Consider the following 21516-nt stretch of genomic DNA (forward strand, 5'->3'; position numbering starts at 1 on the left):
AAACGCGACTTGTATGCCATCCTGACGGAAGGCCACCTAGAATGATGGATCTGTAAAATTATCCACGAAAATTATATACGGCGAATTTCTTTCGCAATAAGATGTAAATGAAATTAATGCTGTCGGTGTGAATCTCTATCCGGATATCAAGCTAGTCATTCATTAGCTAAAATCGCAGGTACTCGGAGAGCATCGACAGCATTAAATGTAATGATTCGTCGGTCGATTGCGATACTACCGGTCGATGCGTTTAACCTACTTCTCGATCACTTTGTCAGCTCTAATGCCGCAATTGAGAATCCGCCGGCTGGCAAAAAAATATGGGAAACGTACAGATGGCTAGAGGATATAGCAGTCGCCGCACTATCCAGCTATTAACTTGTCAGTTTCAGCCGCGAAGATCCTAACGGATAAATTTTTCGCAATGCAAACGATACGATTCACCGTTGCGGCTGGTCGCGTGTATGTTATACCGGTTACTAGCTGTAACCTACTGCGCGTGACTTATTTAGATCACTTTGCGCGCTGACGCTGTAATTTAGAAACCGCAATGAATAATAACACGGAAGGCGCATGCAAATGCTAATTGATGTCGGAGATCGTCACGGGGAAAGGATAGAGAGAAGTTCGGAATTTTGTTACGTTTATTTACTATTACACGAGGACTTTTTCCGGAGTCGCGCGTATACGACATCGCGTAAAATTATTATGAGTAATCACACACAGACACACACACACACACACACACATATGCAAAAAGAACAGTTTATTAAAGCATCTCAAAATTTAGTTACATACAAATTTAAAAATTATTTTGTCAAACTAAAATCTGGATCGAAATAATTATGAGAGACATTTAACTTTACAGTGTTACTTATATTTTTTTTCTGTTAATGCTATTCTGGGTAAAACCTACAAAATTAAGAATTTTTTTTATACTTTTAAGAATTATTTTTATAACTTTTTTTCTGCCGTATATAAATTGCAAAGTAATAAAACAACTAAACTAATACTATTTCAGTGTAAAAATCTTATTAAATGTTATTTTAAGCAATCAAAATTTTAATTACAAAAATTACTAAACTTGAATTAGCACTTGGAAAATTCATTCACGATACTTTAGGGTTAAGCACCACGAGCAAAGAACGTTGTCATTTTAGCAACCAGTTTGAGCATCCTGTATAATCATTTTAATTAACGTTTAACAAAATTATCTTTAAATTTAGAAATTTCTCGATACCTAAGCAAAACCATTCTTTCCCGTGTACGTACATCGGATTCTTTTGAAATGTGCGAACGCGAACGCCTCTCGTCAGAGACTTTCATCGATTTCAGCGGACTTTCTAGCAGTTCGATTTCGTATCCCCGCGATATACCTCTGCAACGATTTCAAAGAGTGATTGCTGGGAATCGGATTAACACTCCGTATAACACACAGTCGCGAAGTATAGTCACGCGCCGGAGGGAAACCGTACGGGCGACGTGGCGATTTATCGTCCCGAGCTTTCCGCTAAAGCATCTCGGGTGACTTCCGGCAGACGTGGCTATCGGCCGATCGACATGGCTCTTTCGTGGTAGAATACTCAATTACCTGGCCCCGAGTTCCTGGCTCTGTGTGCACCTACTCTCCGCCGTCACTACCACGAGTAGGTGTTTCTCTTTCTCCCACTGGCACGCACGGTCCCGCAGTTCGTGAACGAATTCGTGGCGTGCGTGCCGATTATTTATTTTCAAGGCGAGACTCTATGAGGCGCACACGGACACTAGCCGGATGACGTTGTGGCGTTTAACAATTAATTAATCCTTAATAAATCGCGCGGCTTCTGTTCCCCTATTCGCTCAGGCTAACCGACTAACCGCGTTTGAATCGTCCAACTTTATGCGGGCGGCTTCTCGTGTAATTAAATTACCATTTTAATTTGTCGGCGGTGAATTACGCGTTCTTACCAACGTTGATTCATATCGCTGATTCATTATTTAGATTCAACATTTACCTTCCTACTTAATGATAACTCATTAACTCCGCGGTATAATCTCCGCCTTCTTTTTTGCCTTTTCCTTTTTTTATTATATTTTTGTCTCTTTATCTATGCAAATTTCAGCGAAAACACTACCACAATAATAATTAAGTCTTATTAAACTCCTAGATTACATCTAAATAATTTGTAAGAAAAAAAAATTAAAATTTTCCATCTCAAATTTTAAATTGTATTGAAATTGCTCGTCTCAGGTCCCGACATACCCGGCTTCTTACTTCAACCCTTCAGGAAACCGAAGAGAATAAGGACAGCCTTCAGTCCGAGCCAACTGCTCAAGCTGGAACACGCTTTCGAGAAAAATCACTACGTGGTCGGAGCGGAAAGAAAACAGTTGGCGCAGGCGTTATCATTGACCGAAACGCAGGTAAGCATAGAATAGCTCAATGCAAACATCGATCTCGTCACAGGTCAATCTAGATCAAACCGAATGATCTTAGGTAACTTTCAGTAAAACATAAAAATTCATAACACAATCGGAATTGCTTCTATTCATATTTTTAATAAGTCAATTATATAATGATTATTATTATTAGGAATCGCGTGATGTAAAGATTCCAAGTAATACCTTGTTAATATCATTAAATATTTAATAAGATTTAGAATTGCAGTTGATAAATTTGATTGAGAATGATAATTAGATTATCTGATCCAGCGTTTTCTAGTTGCCGTGAGTGGTACACGATGCAAATGGTATACAGAATTAATAAAGCAATGTCAGTGGCGACTTGACATTAGCATTCTCCTGGCGCGTTAAGCAAGATTGATATTTCTTACAAGGATCGCGCCGTGAGAAGAATCGCAGTCTCGCTCGAAGATGTATTCGCGTGACGCGGCGATCCTCATTGTTTTCTCTGCTCGTTTCGCAGTCAGTAATAATCGTCTCATTTGCACTTTGCTCGCGCGTAATATACTCTTGATTCGTAAAAAAGATATTACCATCATGGTAATATAATACTCCTGACACTTTACAGACGAAGCACGCAAGAAGAAAATACATTTTTTCTTACATACATTTTCTTATATGCAGATTATATCGAAATTCGCAAATCAAAATATTATACTATAGCAGAAAAATTCTCGAAAAATCGAGTAAAAAGTGTTATTTGTAAATTTTTATTTTAAACTATAGTTTTTTTTTAGATATAAAAGTTCAACAGGCCAATTATATTATGTTTAGATAGTCACGTGTGACCATTGACGGCTAAATATAATGTATAATTAACTTTAAGCTTTAAGATCTTAGATCTCAAATATATTTTGTTGTTTGAAATAAAGATTTATAAATTTGATTCGCGAATTTGAATTGCATCCCGTTAATTTACATGTAGATATTAATATAAAAATATACGTATTCTCCAAACTCTGGGTATACAAGATTTCAAATCAAATGTTATAAAATAAGAGGATAGATGCAGGGTACTCGAACAAATATTTTTTTTATTACGCAAACCGTATTCAGTCGTTATGGACCAACATATCATTATGGAACATATCGTTATGGAAAAGCCATTAAAGATTTTTGCTATTGTTTTTGAAGAAATTGAACGCCGTAGGCCTATTACTATAACGTTCAAGGTTTAAGTTCTTCAGACTTATTTAACAGTCATTTAAAGATCATGTATGAAGCATGTGTCGAACAGAAAGAGATTCTTTCGCTACGAATGGATCAGCTGCAATTATCCATATCCCGGATATGGTTGCATATAACGGTAATTCATGGTAAAAAGGTTCCTTGAAAAACACAACGATTCTTGCTGTAACAATGGCAGTTTTGTGTTGAACAATGTGATGCTAACTCTGCACATCTGTTATAACTGGTCAGTTAGAAAGAATAACAAACTCTTATCTACTTGTAATTCCATAACGGTATCCGGCCGGACTTGCTTCATAAAAATACTCGTTTAGGTAGATGCCTTGCATTTATCGTATCATTTTCTAACATATGTCTGCAACATTTTGTACATAATGTATACATGGAAATACCGGTTTTGCTGAAGTGTTTAAAAATTTATCTAAACATAGATGAAAAAATAATTTTCGTTAGACCATCCATAGACAAATAATTATGTAGAACGCTCAAGCTGATAATTGGAACGTCAAAATTTTTCGCAACATTGCTCATAATGCTTAAACGTCCCTCACAATTATTTTGATAATCCAACAGAATTATTTTTAAATCTGTATTTAGCCAAGTTCTTAAATTCTATCATTTCAACTAGATATGAAAAACACAAAGTCTTCAATAGATCGTGGCCTATTTCTTTGGGTATCACTTTCGACGTTTTAACCTCAAGCACATTAAAGATCATCAACTATAATAATCAACTATCTTGTCCGCGAGGTTTATACGCAAAAACTACATTATCTATTAACGTATATGTCAGCTAATATCGTATTTCAACATTAATGCAGTAGTAGTATAATACGGCAGTAATAACGAGATGCAATAGATTAATGCAATCCGTCGACGATATTTATTAGCGGTATTGATATTTATTATCGTCGGACGTAAGACTTACATTAATCTCTCGTTAACGTCGCTATAGAATCGCTTTCCACTCTCTTAAATATTCAGCTTAGTCTTCATTTATCTACAGTCTACAATTAGAATCCATACGTCGCGTCGAAGAGAGCTCGGAGCTGCGGCGGACACGAAGTCAATCCGAAATTTTCAGTTGACTAAAATTCGCATGTTAAGACGCGAATTAAAAAATCTACAACTACCTATAGTACGGGATATCAAATGCAGCCCGCGATTGTAGGTAACAATGGTTATGTATTCGCGCGAAATGTTAATGGCACAGATCGAGAGAGAGAGAGAGAGAGAGAGAGAGAGAGAGAGAGAGAGGAGGAGGGCGGAGGAAAGAGTACGAACGCGAGAGCGACCGACGGGGTCGTATAACGAGGGGATTGATATGCTAATCCATGACCGAGGGGTGCCCGTGTGTCTTTCGGTGGTGCTCGATACCGTTACGTGCACGCACTCACGCACCCATCTACGTACAATACATACGCACTCACGCACGCGTACAGGCGAAGGTGAACGTAGAATCGGGCGGGCATGGCGCGATCCAGATGCGTTCTACGTGCGTATATCACCCGCCGCGTTACGTATTCCATGGGCGTAACGCGTACCAAAAAAGGGCAAGATGGTAAGGGTCGGCGCTGACAGTATCAGGAATTAAGCCGAGAGAAGGAGACAGAGAGAAAGAGAAAACAGGAAACCACCGAGCGTGGACGCCATCTTGGACCGCCACCGCCGGGATGATCCAAACAAGCTTCTGCCTCGCGTTCTTCTCTTCGTCCTTTCCTGCGCATCGTCCTTCTCCACCTCATTCTCTTCCTTGGAAGAGCGACTATTTCGCGGAGAAAATATACAGCCGTACAAACACACACATGTTAGATGACATTTCTTTTCTCGCATGTACTCTCGTGCGTTTTGTTAGCGTCGGGAAATTCGAGCGACGAGCAGGCAGAGTTACGGTGGAAATTTTCTAAAATTTATTCCCCCCCCCCCCTTTTACCGCATTAAGAATATGCATAGCTGCGTTGCAAAGTTTTACGAATTTATCTTGTAATTTTATATATAACATTTAATATACAACACCCTATAATTAGAAACAAAGCAGAGTATATAAATATAATCGTATAAAATTTCTTTTTGTTTTCATTGAAGTCGTATTTATACATTAAAAATGAACGTTTTGTTTTTATTTGCAGAGTATATTCTATACTAAGATTATTGAAGATACATTCTCTAGATGATAAACTTTAATAAAACGTTCTTAACTGTCCATAGTTAAGATCAATATTATTCAAATATTCGAAGAAAAGCAAGTACAATGTAGAGAAGGTGTATAGATAAATGACACAGCCGCTATCGTATCGAAAAGTCATAGCCACTTGGTAATGCAAATCGTCTTTTGCATCATGAATAAGATAAGCCGAACTACATGGAAAATGTATTCGACTGCTGTCGTACTTTTGTTTCCCTTAAAAAAAAAAGAGGTTAACTCATTGCATAATCACGTCTGTCTTACCAATTTAACGTAAACATTCATCTTTCTATAGAAAAAAAAATTATTTTTAAATCAACACTCATATATTCTCATACACAAGCAAAAAATATAAAATTCTGAAAAACTTTGATTATCTTAAACAGACGTAACTTGATTACATGAAGAAATTTGTTTCTCACATGAAAAATTTTGTTTCATTACATAGAGTAACTGCGGTATTTACGCCGCAAAAGAAACAGGAGTCGAGATAACTTTCTTGTAACTCTGTTATATATTTTTATATTATATTAGCATTGTGTTGTAATTTTTGTTTTCTTATTCTTAATATTAACAAAACCATTGAATAAATTTGACAATGTTACGAGTGGTGCAACGATGTATTACAATTTATGTAAAATGATTACTCTCTCTGTAAGAAGTATAAAATGTTTATTAATTATTTTACGATACATAAGTGTAGAGAGATAAAGATAAAGAATAAATTACATGAAAATACACGTGGTTAGCTCTTGTACTTTTTGTCCAATTTGATTGTCCCATTCATGAGTGGCCATAAATCCCATAATTTTTTATATACGATAAAAAGCGAGGATTTTTCAAGTTTTTTTTTTCAAATAAGAAAATAAATATTTCATATTTCTCAATCTTTTGGCAGTATACAATAAATAATGCTTGATAAATTAAATTTTTGATCGGAGCGACGTGTATACCGCAGTTACCCTAAACAAATTAGGTCTGTTTAAGATTATCAAATTCTTTCAAGAAAATTTAACACTTTTACTTATATATGAAAATATGATTGTTGATGCGATACCAATTTTTTTTTCGTGTATACACATATTAACACGTACTGTGCATTTTTCTATGCGTGTTTACCTCAATAATTATGCGATCACGCACGTGGATGAATGATTATATAGAATTCTTCAACTTTGTCGTTAAAACATCGGCGTTCGAGGAAACGCTCATGGTTAATAAGTAATAATGCCAAGTATATAAAGAATAAATAATAGCGCCATTGGTGCCGTCGACTTTGTCGTTAAATAACGTTTCGCATGAGAAGGTATGATCACAAGGATAAGTAGTTGCGGCTTTTTTCTGCCAGCGGACCGTTTACTCCGCTGTGGGCGTCACGTTAACAAGGCGTGAGCGCCGGTCGATGGAATTCCACGCTTCTAGGCAAACGCGCACGCCTCTGGTTCGACAATCTTTCTTTCTTTCTCTCTCTCTCTTTCTCTCTCTCTCCGCCGCTACACATTTCTCTCTCTCCCACGTCAACCCGTGGTGAGATTCGCTCCGAGACATCTCGTGGAACACGCCGGGCCCGGGAGACTGTTAACTGTACTTTATTACGTGCTGCCCTCGTGGATCGCGTCGTCCCGCGCGACGACGGCACGTCGTTAATAAGGCGCGAATATCCACGTGTGGAATTCCGACGAGGTCTCTTCGCGTGACTCCGGGGCCCCGCGGATTATCGCCCAACAAAGTTTTCGCGCGCTGCACGTTACACGCGCGCCGTGTCGGCGCGTGTTAAGCTGCCTACACATCGAAACGGCACGAACGGCAGCAACGGCGAATTAAGGTGTTTAAAATACCCAAGGCGTGAATCCATTTGCGGCCTCTTATCTATCGCGATAGTGCAAAAATTCGAAGATCAGGAAGCTTCAGATCAAGAGCATTCGGTACTCTTGCTTTTGCCGATCAGAGGCAAACGCGAGGACGATCGAATAACTTGGACTGTTTTTTTTTTTCTATTAATTAAATGAAAAAAATCCGATCGTTGCAATTAACGAGCGAACGCACGCTTCTGTGCACGACGCTGAGCGCGGCTGCAGATTAGCAACCACGGCCGAGCCGAGTGGATATGCCCTCGAGCACGAGAGCGAAACTGCGAAACGCGACGCTGCGCGACGACGCCCGACGCCGGCGTGATCGCGATTCGGCGACTCGTAATATATTCGCCGGGTAATTGCCGGGATAATCGCACGCAATTAGAGCTCTAATGAGGGCCACCGGGTCGCGTGTAACGCGCGTTCGCCTTATGAATCTTAACAAGCGCGAGAACAACCGGCGTGCGAGTGCGCGTGTTGCGCACTTGTACGTATATGCACGCGCTCCTCCCGACTCCTCGCTGACCCGAGAGAGAAAGAGCGCGTGTGCGTGCATATGTGTACGCGCGTACGCACGAAAGCCGAAGGATATAATGTAACTGCTAATTACGCGCCTCTCGCGACGCTGATTGGCTTCCGCGGAGAAGGACGCGCTGGAGGGATACCGCTAATGGTGTATCATCTCGATTTGCATAACTGCAGTCGCCCAGGGGACCACTCGAAACGAGGCGAATGGGGACCGATCAATGGGGGCCTGAATTAAACGTCAGAGGAAAATACCGAAATTCAACGGCATATCAAAAAATATTTTACTTTATACTATATATGCTATATTATATTTTCGTATTTCATATAGAATGCAATGTATATCTTTATATATTACATTCTGTATGTAAAATATAAAATGTCATGTATTCTGCGTAAAGAGAATTTTCTCATAAAATTTGTTTTCAAGTCAAAATAGTAAACGTGAGTAACATTGAGTGAAATTTACTATCATTTTATTAAAATTATACTAAAATTCTTTAAAGTCCACGTTGTTTCATAATTTTGACAATAAATTCTAAGAACGAAATTTTCCCTCCAATATACATGTATACAAAATATTGATATTATATATTTGTATAATATAAAGTATATATTACATAATGTGAATGTAAGTAGCTCTTTTCAACAAGCGGCCGGGATAAATCGCCGGCGATCGGTACTGCTGAATTAGGTGCATTACGCAAACGACGGAGGGAGGAGGGAGGAGGGCGCGCTTTTACAGCCACGTGAGCGCGTTTTGCGCAGCGCAATTAGCAGTTAAGCGGCGTGCAGCGAGCGTAATTGCGTTGCACTATCGAAGGCAGAGAAAAGGGATATCGAGCAGAACAAAGAATGCAAATTGAAGATCGTCGAACATGAACATTGTCGAGCGGATGCATAATGCACGTGCAATTTTTTTTCTACTTTTGTTTTCCAATTGGAAAACGTGGAACATTTTCTTATCTCAACATCCTCCTGAAGTTTATAATGATATCTCGCGGCAACGTATCGCGCGAGACCCCCTTCAATTTGCGCTTTATCTTTCTTTTCATCCGCGCGCGAGAAAACTCGTTCTCCCCATCTTTTTCTCGTAAGAATTAAACGACACATTTTGTTTATTAACAAGCGCAATTATCGCGGCGTAATATTCTCGCCGATATCGGCTTTCTCCGTATTTACAATGATGTCCGTGCGTGACGTTAATTATCATCCGCGAGAATTTATTAGGGAAAGCACGTCGTATTTTTCGTGGGACCCGTCGATGACTCGCTATTAATTTATCGTCGATTATGGCGACGCCGTTATTACGGCGACGCTGGCGTTAATCATGCGCGCGGCCTATCGTCGGAATCGACTCTCCGCGGATTTATCATCCCTCGCCGATGAAACGGTGATTAATTATCGCGATTGCCCCATCGGTATGCGTACGGCGAAAAGAAACTCGGACTCTATTTAAGAATCATCCGGATCATTAATCTCGCTATTAGCTCGACAATTTTTCTCGACGATTGTCTTTGTCAGGGATATTTTTGTCAGTGGAAATGTTTATCAGAATTTGACGGCGCGCGGCGCGGCGTTCCTTAATCATTTTGGTGACTTTCATCTTTTAATCTTTTGTTTTTTTCCGTTTCGTCGTAAAGTCACTGCGACGTTATTCCATTTTAATCCCTCCGAAAGCGGAATTTCGAGAGACGCGTGTAAACGTACTCGAGTGCAAAAGGAATAACTGCATTACCGCAACGAGAATTGCGATCGAGGCATTCGCTTGACTCATTTTCTTTCACACACGCTCTCGCGCTTAATGAGCGGCTGCATTAGAGTATCGGCTGCGTGCAAGAACCATACTTACATGGACGATTGCGCTATCGCGGAAAATTGACGCCAATCAACTCATCGACCTCCCGTCGATTCAGCTAACGATCGTTCATACTCGCGCAGCTAACTGGCGTATTATATTAATTACATCGGTACACCCTCCCCGCTCGAAAATTCACGTTTCAACGGCGCCTTATTGTCAATCGTAATTGAACGACATCCATAATCCAAATTAATTATCTTCAGGAACGATCGACGGGGCGTTCGATGATTAATGACGTCAAATCGAGGAGTTCATCTGCGACAATCAATAGCGAGATATAGATTAATAGCGATGTACACCTTCCTGTTATCGCTGCGCTTACACACATCGTCACGCCGTTACGTTACACGATATTTTCTTAAGTAATTTATACGAAAGTTTACCTTGCTCGCCGCAACATCCATCGAGAATATCGCGTACACCTCGTTACTTTCAACGGCATTGTTTGGACGGGAAATCCACGTGTGCGCTTGAGCCGTCGATAAATAAACGTCACTAACGTTCGCGCACACGCGAAACGCCGTCGTATTTTTCTGCGAGAACGCGCGTAAGTGTCCTCCTGGAAAGGATCGTTACACCATCGTTACTCGCTCTGTGGGCGCGGAGGGTATTATTAACGGCGATAATTAACGACGCATTGGACATGTGGCGCGGAAAGAAGGTCAACGATAAATCAGACAGTGTCGCGGCACGGTCGTTCGTCGTTTACAAAATAATCGTCGTAGCCGGCGAGTCAAGCCTGTAAATCATGCCTTTAATTGCTCCTTATCAACGCGTCCAGAGAACGGGGAGGAACGCTTCTTCGAAAAGTATCTTGACGAAAAGTCGTCGATGAACAATGAGTCGATGATCAAGGGGCAAGTTTTTTCAATAGTAAATTTTGTGCTTTCTAAGCAAGCCAATAATTAATTACCGAGTAAGAGTGTGAGCATTCCTTTTTTTTTTTTTTCCATGTCATGGAGATCCCGAGGTATTCTTCGCTCGTATCGTAAAAACGGAAATACGCTCTTTAACGAAGTTTTGTTTGCTCAGCCGAGCTGTTGGAGCTTGACTTTCCAAGTATAATATTTTTGTATAATATACAGGATGATTCAATAAGGAAATTCAGGAAAGATCAACAATGTAGGAAAGCAATAATACTGAAGATGAAAAAAATGAACACGTGTCCTATTCGGAATAACGATTTCCGTAATAGAGCGATTTGAAAATAACGCGCAATTTTATTCACCCCGCTGAATTTTTGTTTCGACGAAAGACGAAAAATATGAAAGAAACGAAGTTATTATTTGCTGTCATTTATCCTCTTTAAGACCTTCATATTAGCTGCGACTAGTAACGCAAAATCGAAATGCGTTGACGTTGATGTTTTTCAATTCTCGTCTCAAGGGGGAATCTTTATCACTAACAAAGTAGTATATAACATTTTTGCTGTCAAGGCGGAAAGGTGGGGAGGACAAAGTGGAGTAGAACAAGTATCTTTGGTACCCTGTTGACTCGTCGGTCGAACAGAGCCGCCGGGGAAAATAAATAGCGCCGTATATTTCCGCGACGCAAATGCCCAGTGATACTCAGAGTTATTAGCATGCCGCGCTGTATACTGCCGGAGTAATTTGCATCGACGTCCGCGTGTTGGTGGGCGCGATTGCTACGTGTCCCGTTAACAATCCTTTTAGCGCAAACCGTATAACGCAAATAAAGCAGCACGTTATAGGAAACACAAATTCGAGACGTCGGTTTCCTCCTCCTCTTTCTTTTTCCTTTTTCCCATCCGATTTTCCGCACGATTACCGATCGCTCGATGAAGATGGTAGAAACCAACAGCACACGGTCCCCCCTCTCTCTCTCTCTTTCTCTCTCCTCGCTTCGTCGAGAGCGTGATTTTCAATCGCGCACACTCGCGGACTCGTAAATATGTCCTCAGAACGAATTTATGGCTCGAACGATCTTATCCCGACGCGATCTAAGAATGCGTTGTTATTATCAATCTTGCGTTATAGGCAAATGAGTCCTCGTCGAGACGCGCGCTGTCCGCTGTAAAATTCGCGTGCGCGGCATTACAAGTGGTTTATCGCGCAACGATACGCAAACGCACAGTTGACCATCAGAGAACCACCTTCCGCGAATGATTCCAAAAGAAAGTGCCCATCGAGCGACAACGAAGCTGATGCGAGTCGATTATTTTCTCAGATACAACGGGTTCGCAATTAATTTCTTATCGCGACGTGAGAATTAATCTCGCGTCGGAGTAATCGTGACTACAATAACAATAATTTACACGTACGGTACACGCGTGCGTGTGCATAATCTAGCGCGATTCCGAGTGCGAAAGTTGAGATTCGTGTCTAATTGCGTGATCACCCGACGCTGGTCTGCGTCTGCGTATGCGAACGGCAGGAAGAAGGACCAGATATGTCGAATGACGGCGAGCGCTTTATTGTTAGTCCGACGACGACACGCCTCATTATGCATAGAGAATCCGTACGCGGCCTGCATAATATGCAAAACTCCTTCCATTACCGTCCGCGACGGGCGTAATACGCCCGATCTGGCCGAGCCCGCCGCCGCCGCCGCCGCCGCCGCCCGCTTGGCCAGGAATGTAACGGCCCCGTGTGTTATTACATATCGCCTTACTCTCCTTCCTTTTCGTTATCGTCGCGCGCGTATAGCGGCGAGGATTTCGAGAGGCGTAACGGTACACGAGCGATTTATCGGCATTAAGGACGACAGCAGCGGGGCGAAAACGGAACTAGAACGTCGCGCGAGTATACCGGTACCGGAGTTTCGTGTCTCTCCGGGCGGCCCGTAACATATTCGTGGAATATCAAATTACGTCTGTGTCGCACAGAGCGGTAACGTCGATGATTATAATTAAAGAGAAACGCGCTCTTCCTCACCCTTTCTCACCGTTCGAAGATGTCGAATTTCGTGACGAGCGTTATCTCGCCTTGTAAATTGGCATCGGTCAAGTCACACGGCGACTTTGTATTCACGATACACGTCGGTACGCGAGCGATAATTTCAAGCGCGAGACGCATCTCTGTTTCTCTCTCTCTCTCTCTCTCTCTCGCCCTACGGCACACAGAGCGCTGTCACGCTAAGCTGCACGATCACCACTGTCGGCGCTGTCGAGATAGCCACCAAACAAACATTATCAGCCGTAATCGGCGCGCCGCGTTTAATCGATACTATCGACAGTCGTTTAAATCGAATCGGGCCGCTCGAACCCGGCCACTTACCAGGCCCCTTATCGTCGCCCCGGCACGAGAATAAAATTACGCCAACGATATTGCGCTTATCCCGTTTTTACGCGGCGTTACGCCGCCGGCCTATCGGCCCGAACAATGGCTAATTAAAATGAGGAAATTTAGAGTCCCATTAATTTAGCCTTTAAGAGACGCGATGTTGCCCGACGGTACCCCACGGTGCGACTTATCGCTCGCCTAATTGCGCGCGGCCGTATATTTCACGGTCGCCTGGATATTTATCAATTAATTTCTACGAATTATGAGACGATCTCGCGAGCAATCTCGCGTTAGCCGCCGTCGAACACGCCGTAACAGCTGCCTTGTCGTTTCGATCTGATATCAACGCCTCAAACGATATTTAGATCGCGAAACCTGTAATATATCGACGTAAGCTGACATTTAATTTAATGGGAATCTAAGGGCGATGGGGGAAATCTGTTAGCTGTTTTATGCCGGCATTATTTTATTGTCCGAGCAGCCGCGGCGAATGCTTTCCGCAATATAAATATTCCTTTATAACTTTGTCCCGAGCGCACATCGTAAATTAATAATCATAAATTAATAATAATCACATGAGAAGCAATTGATAGTGGTAAGTGATGGCGACTTCAACAATTTCACAATATTCATATTTCTTTCATCAAATTACGCTTCTACCCGCTAACAAATTTTTATATAAAAACATATAATTATACGTAAAGTATGTGTATGTTTTTTTCTTTCTCTTCTGTACGATCTCTACTCCATATAATAGAGGAAAAATAATAAGAATAATACAAATAGAAAATATTTAATGACGATTGGTCAATTTCGCATTAACTTTTTTAATTGGTTTTTTATAAAAGATAAAATTGCGATTAGATTCTATATATAATATTCTATATAATTATTTAAATAATTTTATATTTACACAATTAGTACACTTATACATGAACAATTTTTTTCATTTTCTGAAATTTTACTTTATAAAATATACAATACTAAAATTATCATTTTATTTATTTTTTTAATTTTACGTTTTATTTTATGTTCTTTCCGTATATAAAATTGTTAAAGTAACGTTTAATGTTGTTAAAAAAATACAAAGTACTTTTGCACAAGTACTTTTACCGCGCGGTACACGTTCTATTACACGTCTCGTCTTATCCTTCGCACGCCTGCCGAGGAGGACATTCGCAACTTAAATTTGCAACTTAAATCGCTTGTCGTATACGGCGGGACATGTAAAGGATCGGATGCTCAAAGGATTCCGAAGGAGACGCGGATAGTACCGAGTCGAACGATTGGTGTAAACGATAGTCGTCGATGCCCGCTATCGATTCTCTCGCTCTCGTCGCCTCTTGTGGAACTGGATGGAGGCAGGATGGAGACCTCCTTGGTTTCCTCGTCACGATCCCGGCGTGTCACTGTCATGCGTGTTGTCGACTTCGTGCGTACCGTCGCACGAAGTCGACTCCATGAGCCGACGCGAAATCGACCGATCGTTATTAAAATCGGAGTTGTCGCCGCTAACATTTCAAATATTTATCGATTAATACTTTTTTGTAACACTGTAAAAATATATACTATAATTATACATAACACAAAATTACATATTTAAAATCATGATATCGTAATGATACTTTGTTCTACTATATGATATGTATAAAACTATAGTATTACATTTCCGAAAGAAATTATTTATTGCCTTCGATTATCCACCTAGACTTACAAAAAAATTTTCGAGATTCTTTGCTAATTTATTTTGACAGATTTTTAACAGAAATTCAATGACAGATTTAGACAACGTTTAATAATCAACGTACGAGAATCCGACAATTAAATACTGAGAACACATATCTTTTGGAACTTCATTTTCAAAATGTGTCGCTGAATAAAGCTCCCAGAAGGTGTTCTTTGGAGTCAGAGCTTCGACACATGACGCTTCTCTCAATAAAATACAATCGTGATACTCTTTTATACTTTCTACTTTTGCTCGTCACAGTCGACGCGATTACCCCCTAAGAGCTTAAACGCAGCAATGGTGCGCGACGATTGTCCCCAAAAAAAGAAGTGGAAAAAGGAAGGAAGGAAAAAAAAGGGGGGGGGAAGGGGGGAAAAAGGAAACTCGCGCACTGCGAATATGGCGGACGGAGAAAACGCATATCCGAGGAAATTGGCGTCCCCTCGCGCGAGATCACGCTCAATTTCGTCCTAACAAAACACGCGCCGCTCTTCATCCTGTAATCCACACCCACGTACGTACGTACGCGTCCGCGATGGCTTTTTCGTGCGCGCGGAGCAAGCGCGTGCGCCCTTTTGTATTTTCCAGGCCGTAGCCGTGGATTCGGGCCCGTCGTCTGCCTCTGCCCCCTTCCTCGCGCTCACTCTCTCTCTCTCTCGCATACGATGTGTACGCTCGCGACGATTGAAAAATAATATCGCCAGGTTTATTTAGCCCGACGCGTCTCGCGCAATAGCGAGGGGCGGCGGATTGTCGCGACCGTACGGGGGATTAAAAATAATGTTTCGAGCGTGACCGCCGAGCCCCCGGGGGATTAGGGGGCGACTAGCTCTCGCGCTGGCGATTGGTTGCTATCCAGCTGGAGATTTTATTTGAGGGCTCGCCCGTGTACATATTACAGGCGGTTCCGTCTCGTTCTCTCTCTTTCTCTCGCACGCTCGCTCGCCCCCTCCCCCTCGTCATCGGCGAAAAAAGCGGACACGACGAAAAAAATCGTTCGGCACACGTTGTGTTGTCGAGCTGCCGTTTGGCACGGCACGGCTTCGCCAATTATAAATCGCCGGCACGGCCGGATTTGTAAAGCGCGCTCGGACGGATAAAAAAGCGCTGATTGAAATCGAATACGCGCGTACGGCACGGTGGTAGGTAATTAAATAGACGAAGATGACTGAACGAGTATAAGAGGCGTGTGTCCTTTAGCTGCAACATTCTAATTAATCGAATCAAATTTTAATCTGATTTTAGTTGGACGTTTTATTTCGTTCTGATTTTTCTCATCTAATCTTAATATTCTAAAATGTATTATCAAGAGATTTTCTTTACCTCGACATAGCACGAGAGAACGGAGATTAAAGTTAATTTACACGATGCTTTTTAACAGCGACTAACGTGCTTATCTTCTAACAAACTAGAAAATTAGCAGCTAAAAAATATAATTTTATACAGACGTGTAGAATTATAAATGATTTATTTCTATATACCATGTGTATAAAATTTCATTTTTTAGCCAATTTTCTAGTTAACTACTCTCTTAATTTAAATCAGTGAAAACTCACTGATTTGCAGTGCATATTCACTGTTTGCTGCAGTTATAAGTATACCACTGCGAATCAATGAATATTCACTGTTTGTACCAGTGACATTGCCTCGTCACTGTCTAAATCAGTGAGTTTCTAATAACCTGTATAATTACTCACAGTAGTTACGTCTTCAGCATTAATCGACTATTATTAATGTGCATATTAATACTTACCTCGTGGCTATGAGTTCATGATGTAAAACACAAACTGGACATACACCACTTGTCAAATAGAGTACAAAATCAAACTCGACCTTATACCGCCGGACAAACGCATTTATAATCGGATAAACGCATTTTGGCGGGATTTCACTATTTCATCAGTGAATTTGTCATAGTTCACTGATTGTTTAGTGAAATATTGAGTCTCTGATGGAATCAGTGAAAATTTCACTGATTTAAATTAAGAGAGTAGCACGTTAGTCGCTAGCAAAAAAAGCATCGTATAAATTAACCTTTAAACGTATATCGCAATATATATTCTTATTATTTATTTGTTCTTACAAAAAAATGTGCATCTATACGAAATCCAAAGATAAAAAACTCTTTAAATTATCAAATACCTTATTATATAAAAATTGGTATTTTTTTTTAAATTAGCACCTTGAAAGGTTCTTCGAAAAATATTACAACTTGGATCAATCCTGATTAAAATAAAAAATTGTCGAGATGTCGAGATAGATCATCTTTAGAATTTTTTTCGCTAAGAAAATCAAACGCTTCAATGAATATTTATATAGTATTAATAATTATATAGAAATTCTAAAAGTAGTACGCCTTGCAGGGATTCGTAGCTAGGAAACACGTAACGACACGCGCGACATTAATTTCCATTAGGGAATATCCAATTTATCGCGGGAGCAAAGGCGACCAATCGGCGAGCACGGCCGCAATAAACGTAATTATATTTAACGGAGCGCATAAAGGCCTCGATAGATTAGAGGCCTCTCCTTTCCTGTGCTCCCTTCTCCTTCACTCGGCGCGTTTCCAGCCGCGATACGTTCGCGCAACGTGTAGCGCGATCCCCGGATCCCGAATCGCCGGATGGAGCGGCTTGGCTCTCGCATAATTAGAATATCAATTAATAATCGGGATTAATTAAATCCGCGATTATCGATGCACGTCGCGACGCGACATGAGCTTTCGTCATCGTTCGTGTGCGCGCACATGCCGAAGATGGAAACGAGCAGATTAGCTCGCGCAAATGTGTATTTATGGCTCATGTCACTTTTTTTGTCCTTGATGAGTACAACGACATTCGTCGCGCGCGTTTATTACACCGTTGTCGTCGTTACATTAATTACCTCGCTTGATGTTCTGTGCGCAACCGGTCCGCAATTGATACCAAAGTTAATTTCCTTTTGAGACGGACGTCTCGGGCTTATCGCGGATATCGCCAGGCATAATTTACATAGATAGACTTTGTAAAGTTTCCATATATATGGGAGCTGTTACAAATAATAGTCCGTTCATGCAAATTATAGTATATATATTGCACTCATAAAAGAACCATATGCACTCATAAAAGAAACGTTCAATTTTAAGATATTACAACGTTTCTCATTTCCGTTTCATAAATACTTCAAAAAGTTTCAATTTTAAACGGTGTTTAGGTTTGGGTTTAAAACATTAAACCTTAACATCTTTTGTTATTACACGCTTGTTTTGCAAGCGATATTTTAAATTGTAAACATTGAAAATACTTTTAAGTATTTAAAAACGAACGGGGAACAACAAATAAGCGTTTTGATACTCTAAAATTAAACATTTTTTTATGAGTATAAACAGCAATGTATTTTAGATACACAGCTATATATATATATATATATATCGCACTCAACTTATCATTTGATGCAAACGTTCCTGATGAATCATCATCAGCTATGGGCAGCACTCGTATGCATAATGCACTCACGATGCATTGCGGTTCTGACATTTGCAGAATTCTGTTCCGGTTATAAAACTCCTCACAGAGTTGTCCAGCTCTATCTTTGACGCGAGAATTATTTATTTCCAGTTGACCCCCATGCACACGCCTCGAGTGATGTTTCATTCACTTATGACTTAGCTATGACGAAGATGAAATTGTAAATCACACAAGACGGCAAAGTTAGATCTTTTGCGAAATTTCCGCTTCCGTTTAAGAGTAAACAAGCAGATCTTCGGGTAAACTGAATTACGACGGAGAGAATGGCAGGAATTAAATCTCTCCAAAAATATCGATGATCGTAGTGGACGAAGAAAGATTTAAGATTTCGAAGCGAACGAGCATCGGAATAAAAACTTGCAAATAAGACTGCAATCGTATCAAAAGCAACGATCAAGATCCGTACGTTTTCGAGCCGGGATTAAAGCCATTTTCGACGAGAAATCTCATCGCGCGTGAGGGAGCGTTCGACGAGCGCGCATCTTCGCGATGCAGACGAGCGGAAAAGTGTCCGTCGATCTCGCGAGATAACGAGCGAGATAGGCGCGCTCAGCCACGTTTACCTGCGCGTTACCTGCATTAACTTGGCTCCTCGCTTACTTGGCCGGCGAACGCGGGATAAAAGGCCGAGCACGCTCTCGCCGGTGCCTACCTTCCAGGCACGTAATTGAAGCTGCTCCCGGAATAACGCGCCTAAGTGACAGGTGAACACCTTATACGCGAAACGCGTACCCGTGACAGTCGTACATACGCGCCGTATGTCCGTCCGACGGTTCGCGTCGCTTTAGAGAAACGAAATATAAAAGCCAGATACACGGTAGAAGGAATAAAATGTAATCTTGGCGGTACGAGACGAGACGATGGTCCGAAGAAGTAGCTAATCAGCGGGCGAATATGACTGAGGAATCAAATACACGGGAGAAGCAGACAAGTGCTCATGGAAGTACTTGAATGCGTTGGGATCCGATTGGAACCTAAAGTATCAGGGTATTCCTGTAAGGAAAGAAAAATATTGTACTTTGCCCGACGGTCGTCGGTCATTGCGAGTAAAGTTCTGTAAACGTGCGTCCGATTCCGAACAGTTTCATCTATTACGAGAGAATTAAGGTTTCATGGACGGCATGAGATTTTCAACGGAAAATCGAGATAACGTGCGAGGGATCCGCGCAACCAGCGCGGCGCGGCGCGGCGCAGCGTCGGACCACTTTCTTGTTCATCTCCGCTCATCCCCGACGCTCGACACCGACGGGGGTGAATTCCCAATCGCGCGTTACCGTCGTGCATTAAACTCCGCGGGGTAATATATCAGGGAATAAATCGTCGAACGTGTTGGAAGCTTTTATAGGATTTTTACAACGTGCGCGTCCGTGAAATACTGGCGTCGATGGAGGATGCAGAGAAAGAGAAAGACAGAGGTTGCAGCCGCGAGGGGTGAGGAGCGGTTAAACTGAGTGTAAATCCAGGTATTGGTGTGAGCCGGGAGAGAAAAGGGGCGAGAAAGAGGGACAGAGATAAAATGGGACGAGAGGGTTGTTCGGCGGGGATGAAGCGTCTGGCTCATCCTGGGGGATGCAGCGTGCGGGAAGGGGATGCCCGGGTTCTCGCGTGCGTGCGGATCCGCCAATCGGGCTTCAGGACCGCCCGCGATCGCCATGGCAACCCCGGGGGTTGACGGGAGGCGATTACGAAACGGGGGTAACCCGATTAAGCGTCGCGGCGCCGCGCGCCGCTACTGGAGGCGACGTCTGGGGACGTAACGGGGTGGCTTTCAAGAGGAGAGAAGGAGAAAAGGAGAAAGGGGGTAGGCCCAAAAGTACGGTCTGTTCGAAAAGGGCTGCTCTCTCTATTTGCCCTCTTAATCACCCGTTAAGTGCCGCGACCCCGATGTGCTCTCCCCCGGGCACGCAGTTTGTTCCTGCTTTTCTGCCTCTCGATTGGTCAGCGGTGAATAACAACTTTGAGATGGTCGCGAGGGGTGAGATATTTAATGCTGGCTTAAAGACGAGATATTTCGGTTTGGGGTGTTCTTTGAATCATTTTAATTCAACGTAGCGCGACAGCAATTTAAGGATTTAGCGTAATAGTACCTTGACTAACTTCCTCTTCTTATAAAACAAAATTTGCTTCCTCTTGAATTGACTTGTATTAATTAAAATCTTATTTCAAACTTAATATATTATTTTAAAAATACTTAGGAATGAGAAATCTTACAGATGCTTGTCACTGATATTAATGTAGTGATATTACTTTTCTGGTTCAATTTTAACATGCGACGCGCAGTTCTCGAGGGAAACTAGAAAATATATATAAAATCACCTAAAAAATTATTATTTGAGTAGTAACAATAAGATCCGCTTTGAACATTGGCTATTCTTTTACTTAAATTATTCACTTTACCGTCTCTATAAATATATTAATTATTTTAGAAAATTAACAATTAATCCAAATTGGATAATTTCTATAAAAGCAATGACGTACTTTTATTGTATTTTTAATATTAAAAATACTTGCATAAAAATCCCACGCGTTGATAATAATATAAATTTTTGATAAAACGATAAATTCACGTTATTTATCTCATTCGTATTGTAATTTTCATCATAATGGCCTCCAAACCGTGAAATCATACGCTTCGTTTCATCTCGCTGCAAAAGTTCACCGTGTCGGGAGCTAATCCAGGTCTTGTCAAAACCGCGCAGCCACCCGAGACGTTAGGCAAACATCCCCGCTTCAACCCTCGATCCACCCCTTTTACCGCGCGTGTGTGTCCTCTCATGTCACAATGCTGATTTTCCGCGTAGATAGCTTCAAAATGGTGTCCATTCAACCCTTTTCTCACGAACGGCGTATATGTATCTAACAGTCAATTCCAGGACAATGCCCCGATCGCGCTTGTCGTGGCCCCCCTCCTCCCTGCGTTTCGTCCCCCTTTTCTTCCAGAGTCGGCGACACGTACCATTGTAACCGGATACTCCCGTTTAGGGGTGG

The 21516-nt window shown here is 41.5% G+C and overlaps 1 protein-coding gene and 1 long non-coding RNA gene across 2 annotated transcripts in view; one reads left to right on the top strand and one right to left on the bottom strand.

The window, feature by feature from the left end:
- Positions 1–21516, bottom strand: part of LOC105199306 — a 203027-nt gene that overhangs the window by 36437 nt on the left and 145074 nt on the right. The gene's annotated exons all lie outside the window — the stretch shown is intronic.
- Positions 1–21516, top strand: part of LOC105199305 (homeotic protein empty spiracles) — a 41787-nt gene that overhangs the window by 16221 nt on the left and 4050 nt on the right. The window contains exon 2 of the mRNA XM_011166326.3: positions 2231–2403. Within this exon, the coding sequence (XP_011164628.1) occupies positions 2231–2403 (173 nt within the window). The remainder of the gene's footprint in view (positions 1–2230; positions 2404–21516) is intronic.

Source organism: Solenopsis invicta, chromosome 16 (genome assembly GCF_016802725.1).
Source record: "Solenopsis invicta isolate M01_SB chromosome 16, UNIL_Sinv_3.0, whole genome shotgun sequence".
NCBI lineage: Eukaryota > Metazoa > Arthropoda > Insecta > Hymenoptera > Formicidae > Solenopsis > Solenopsis invicta.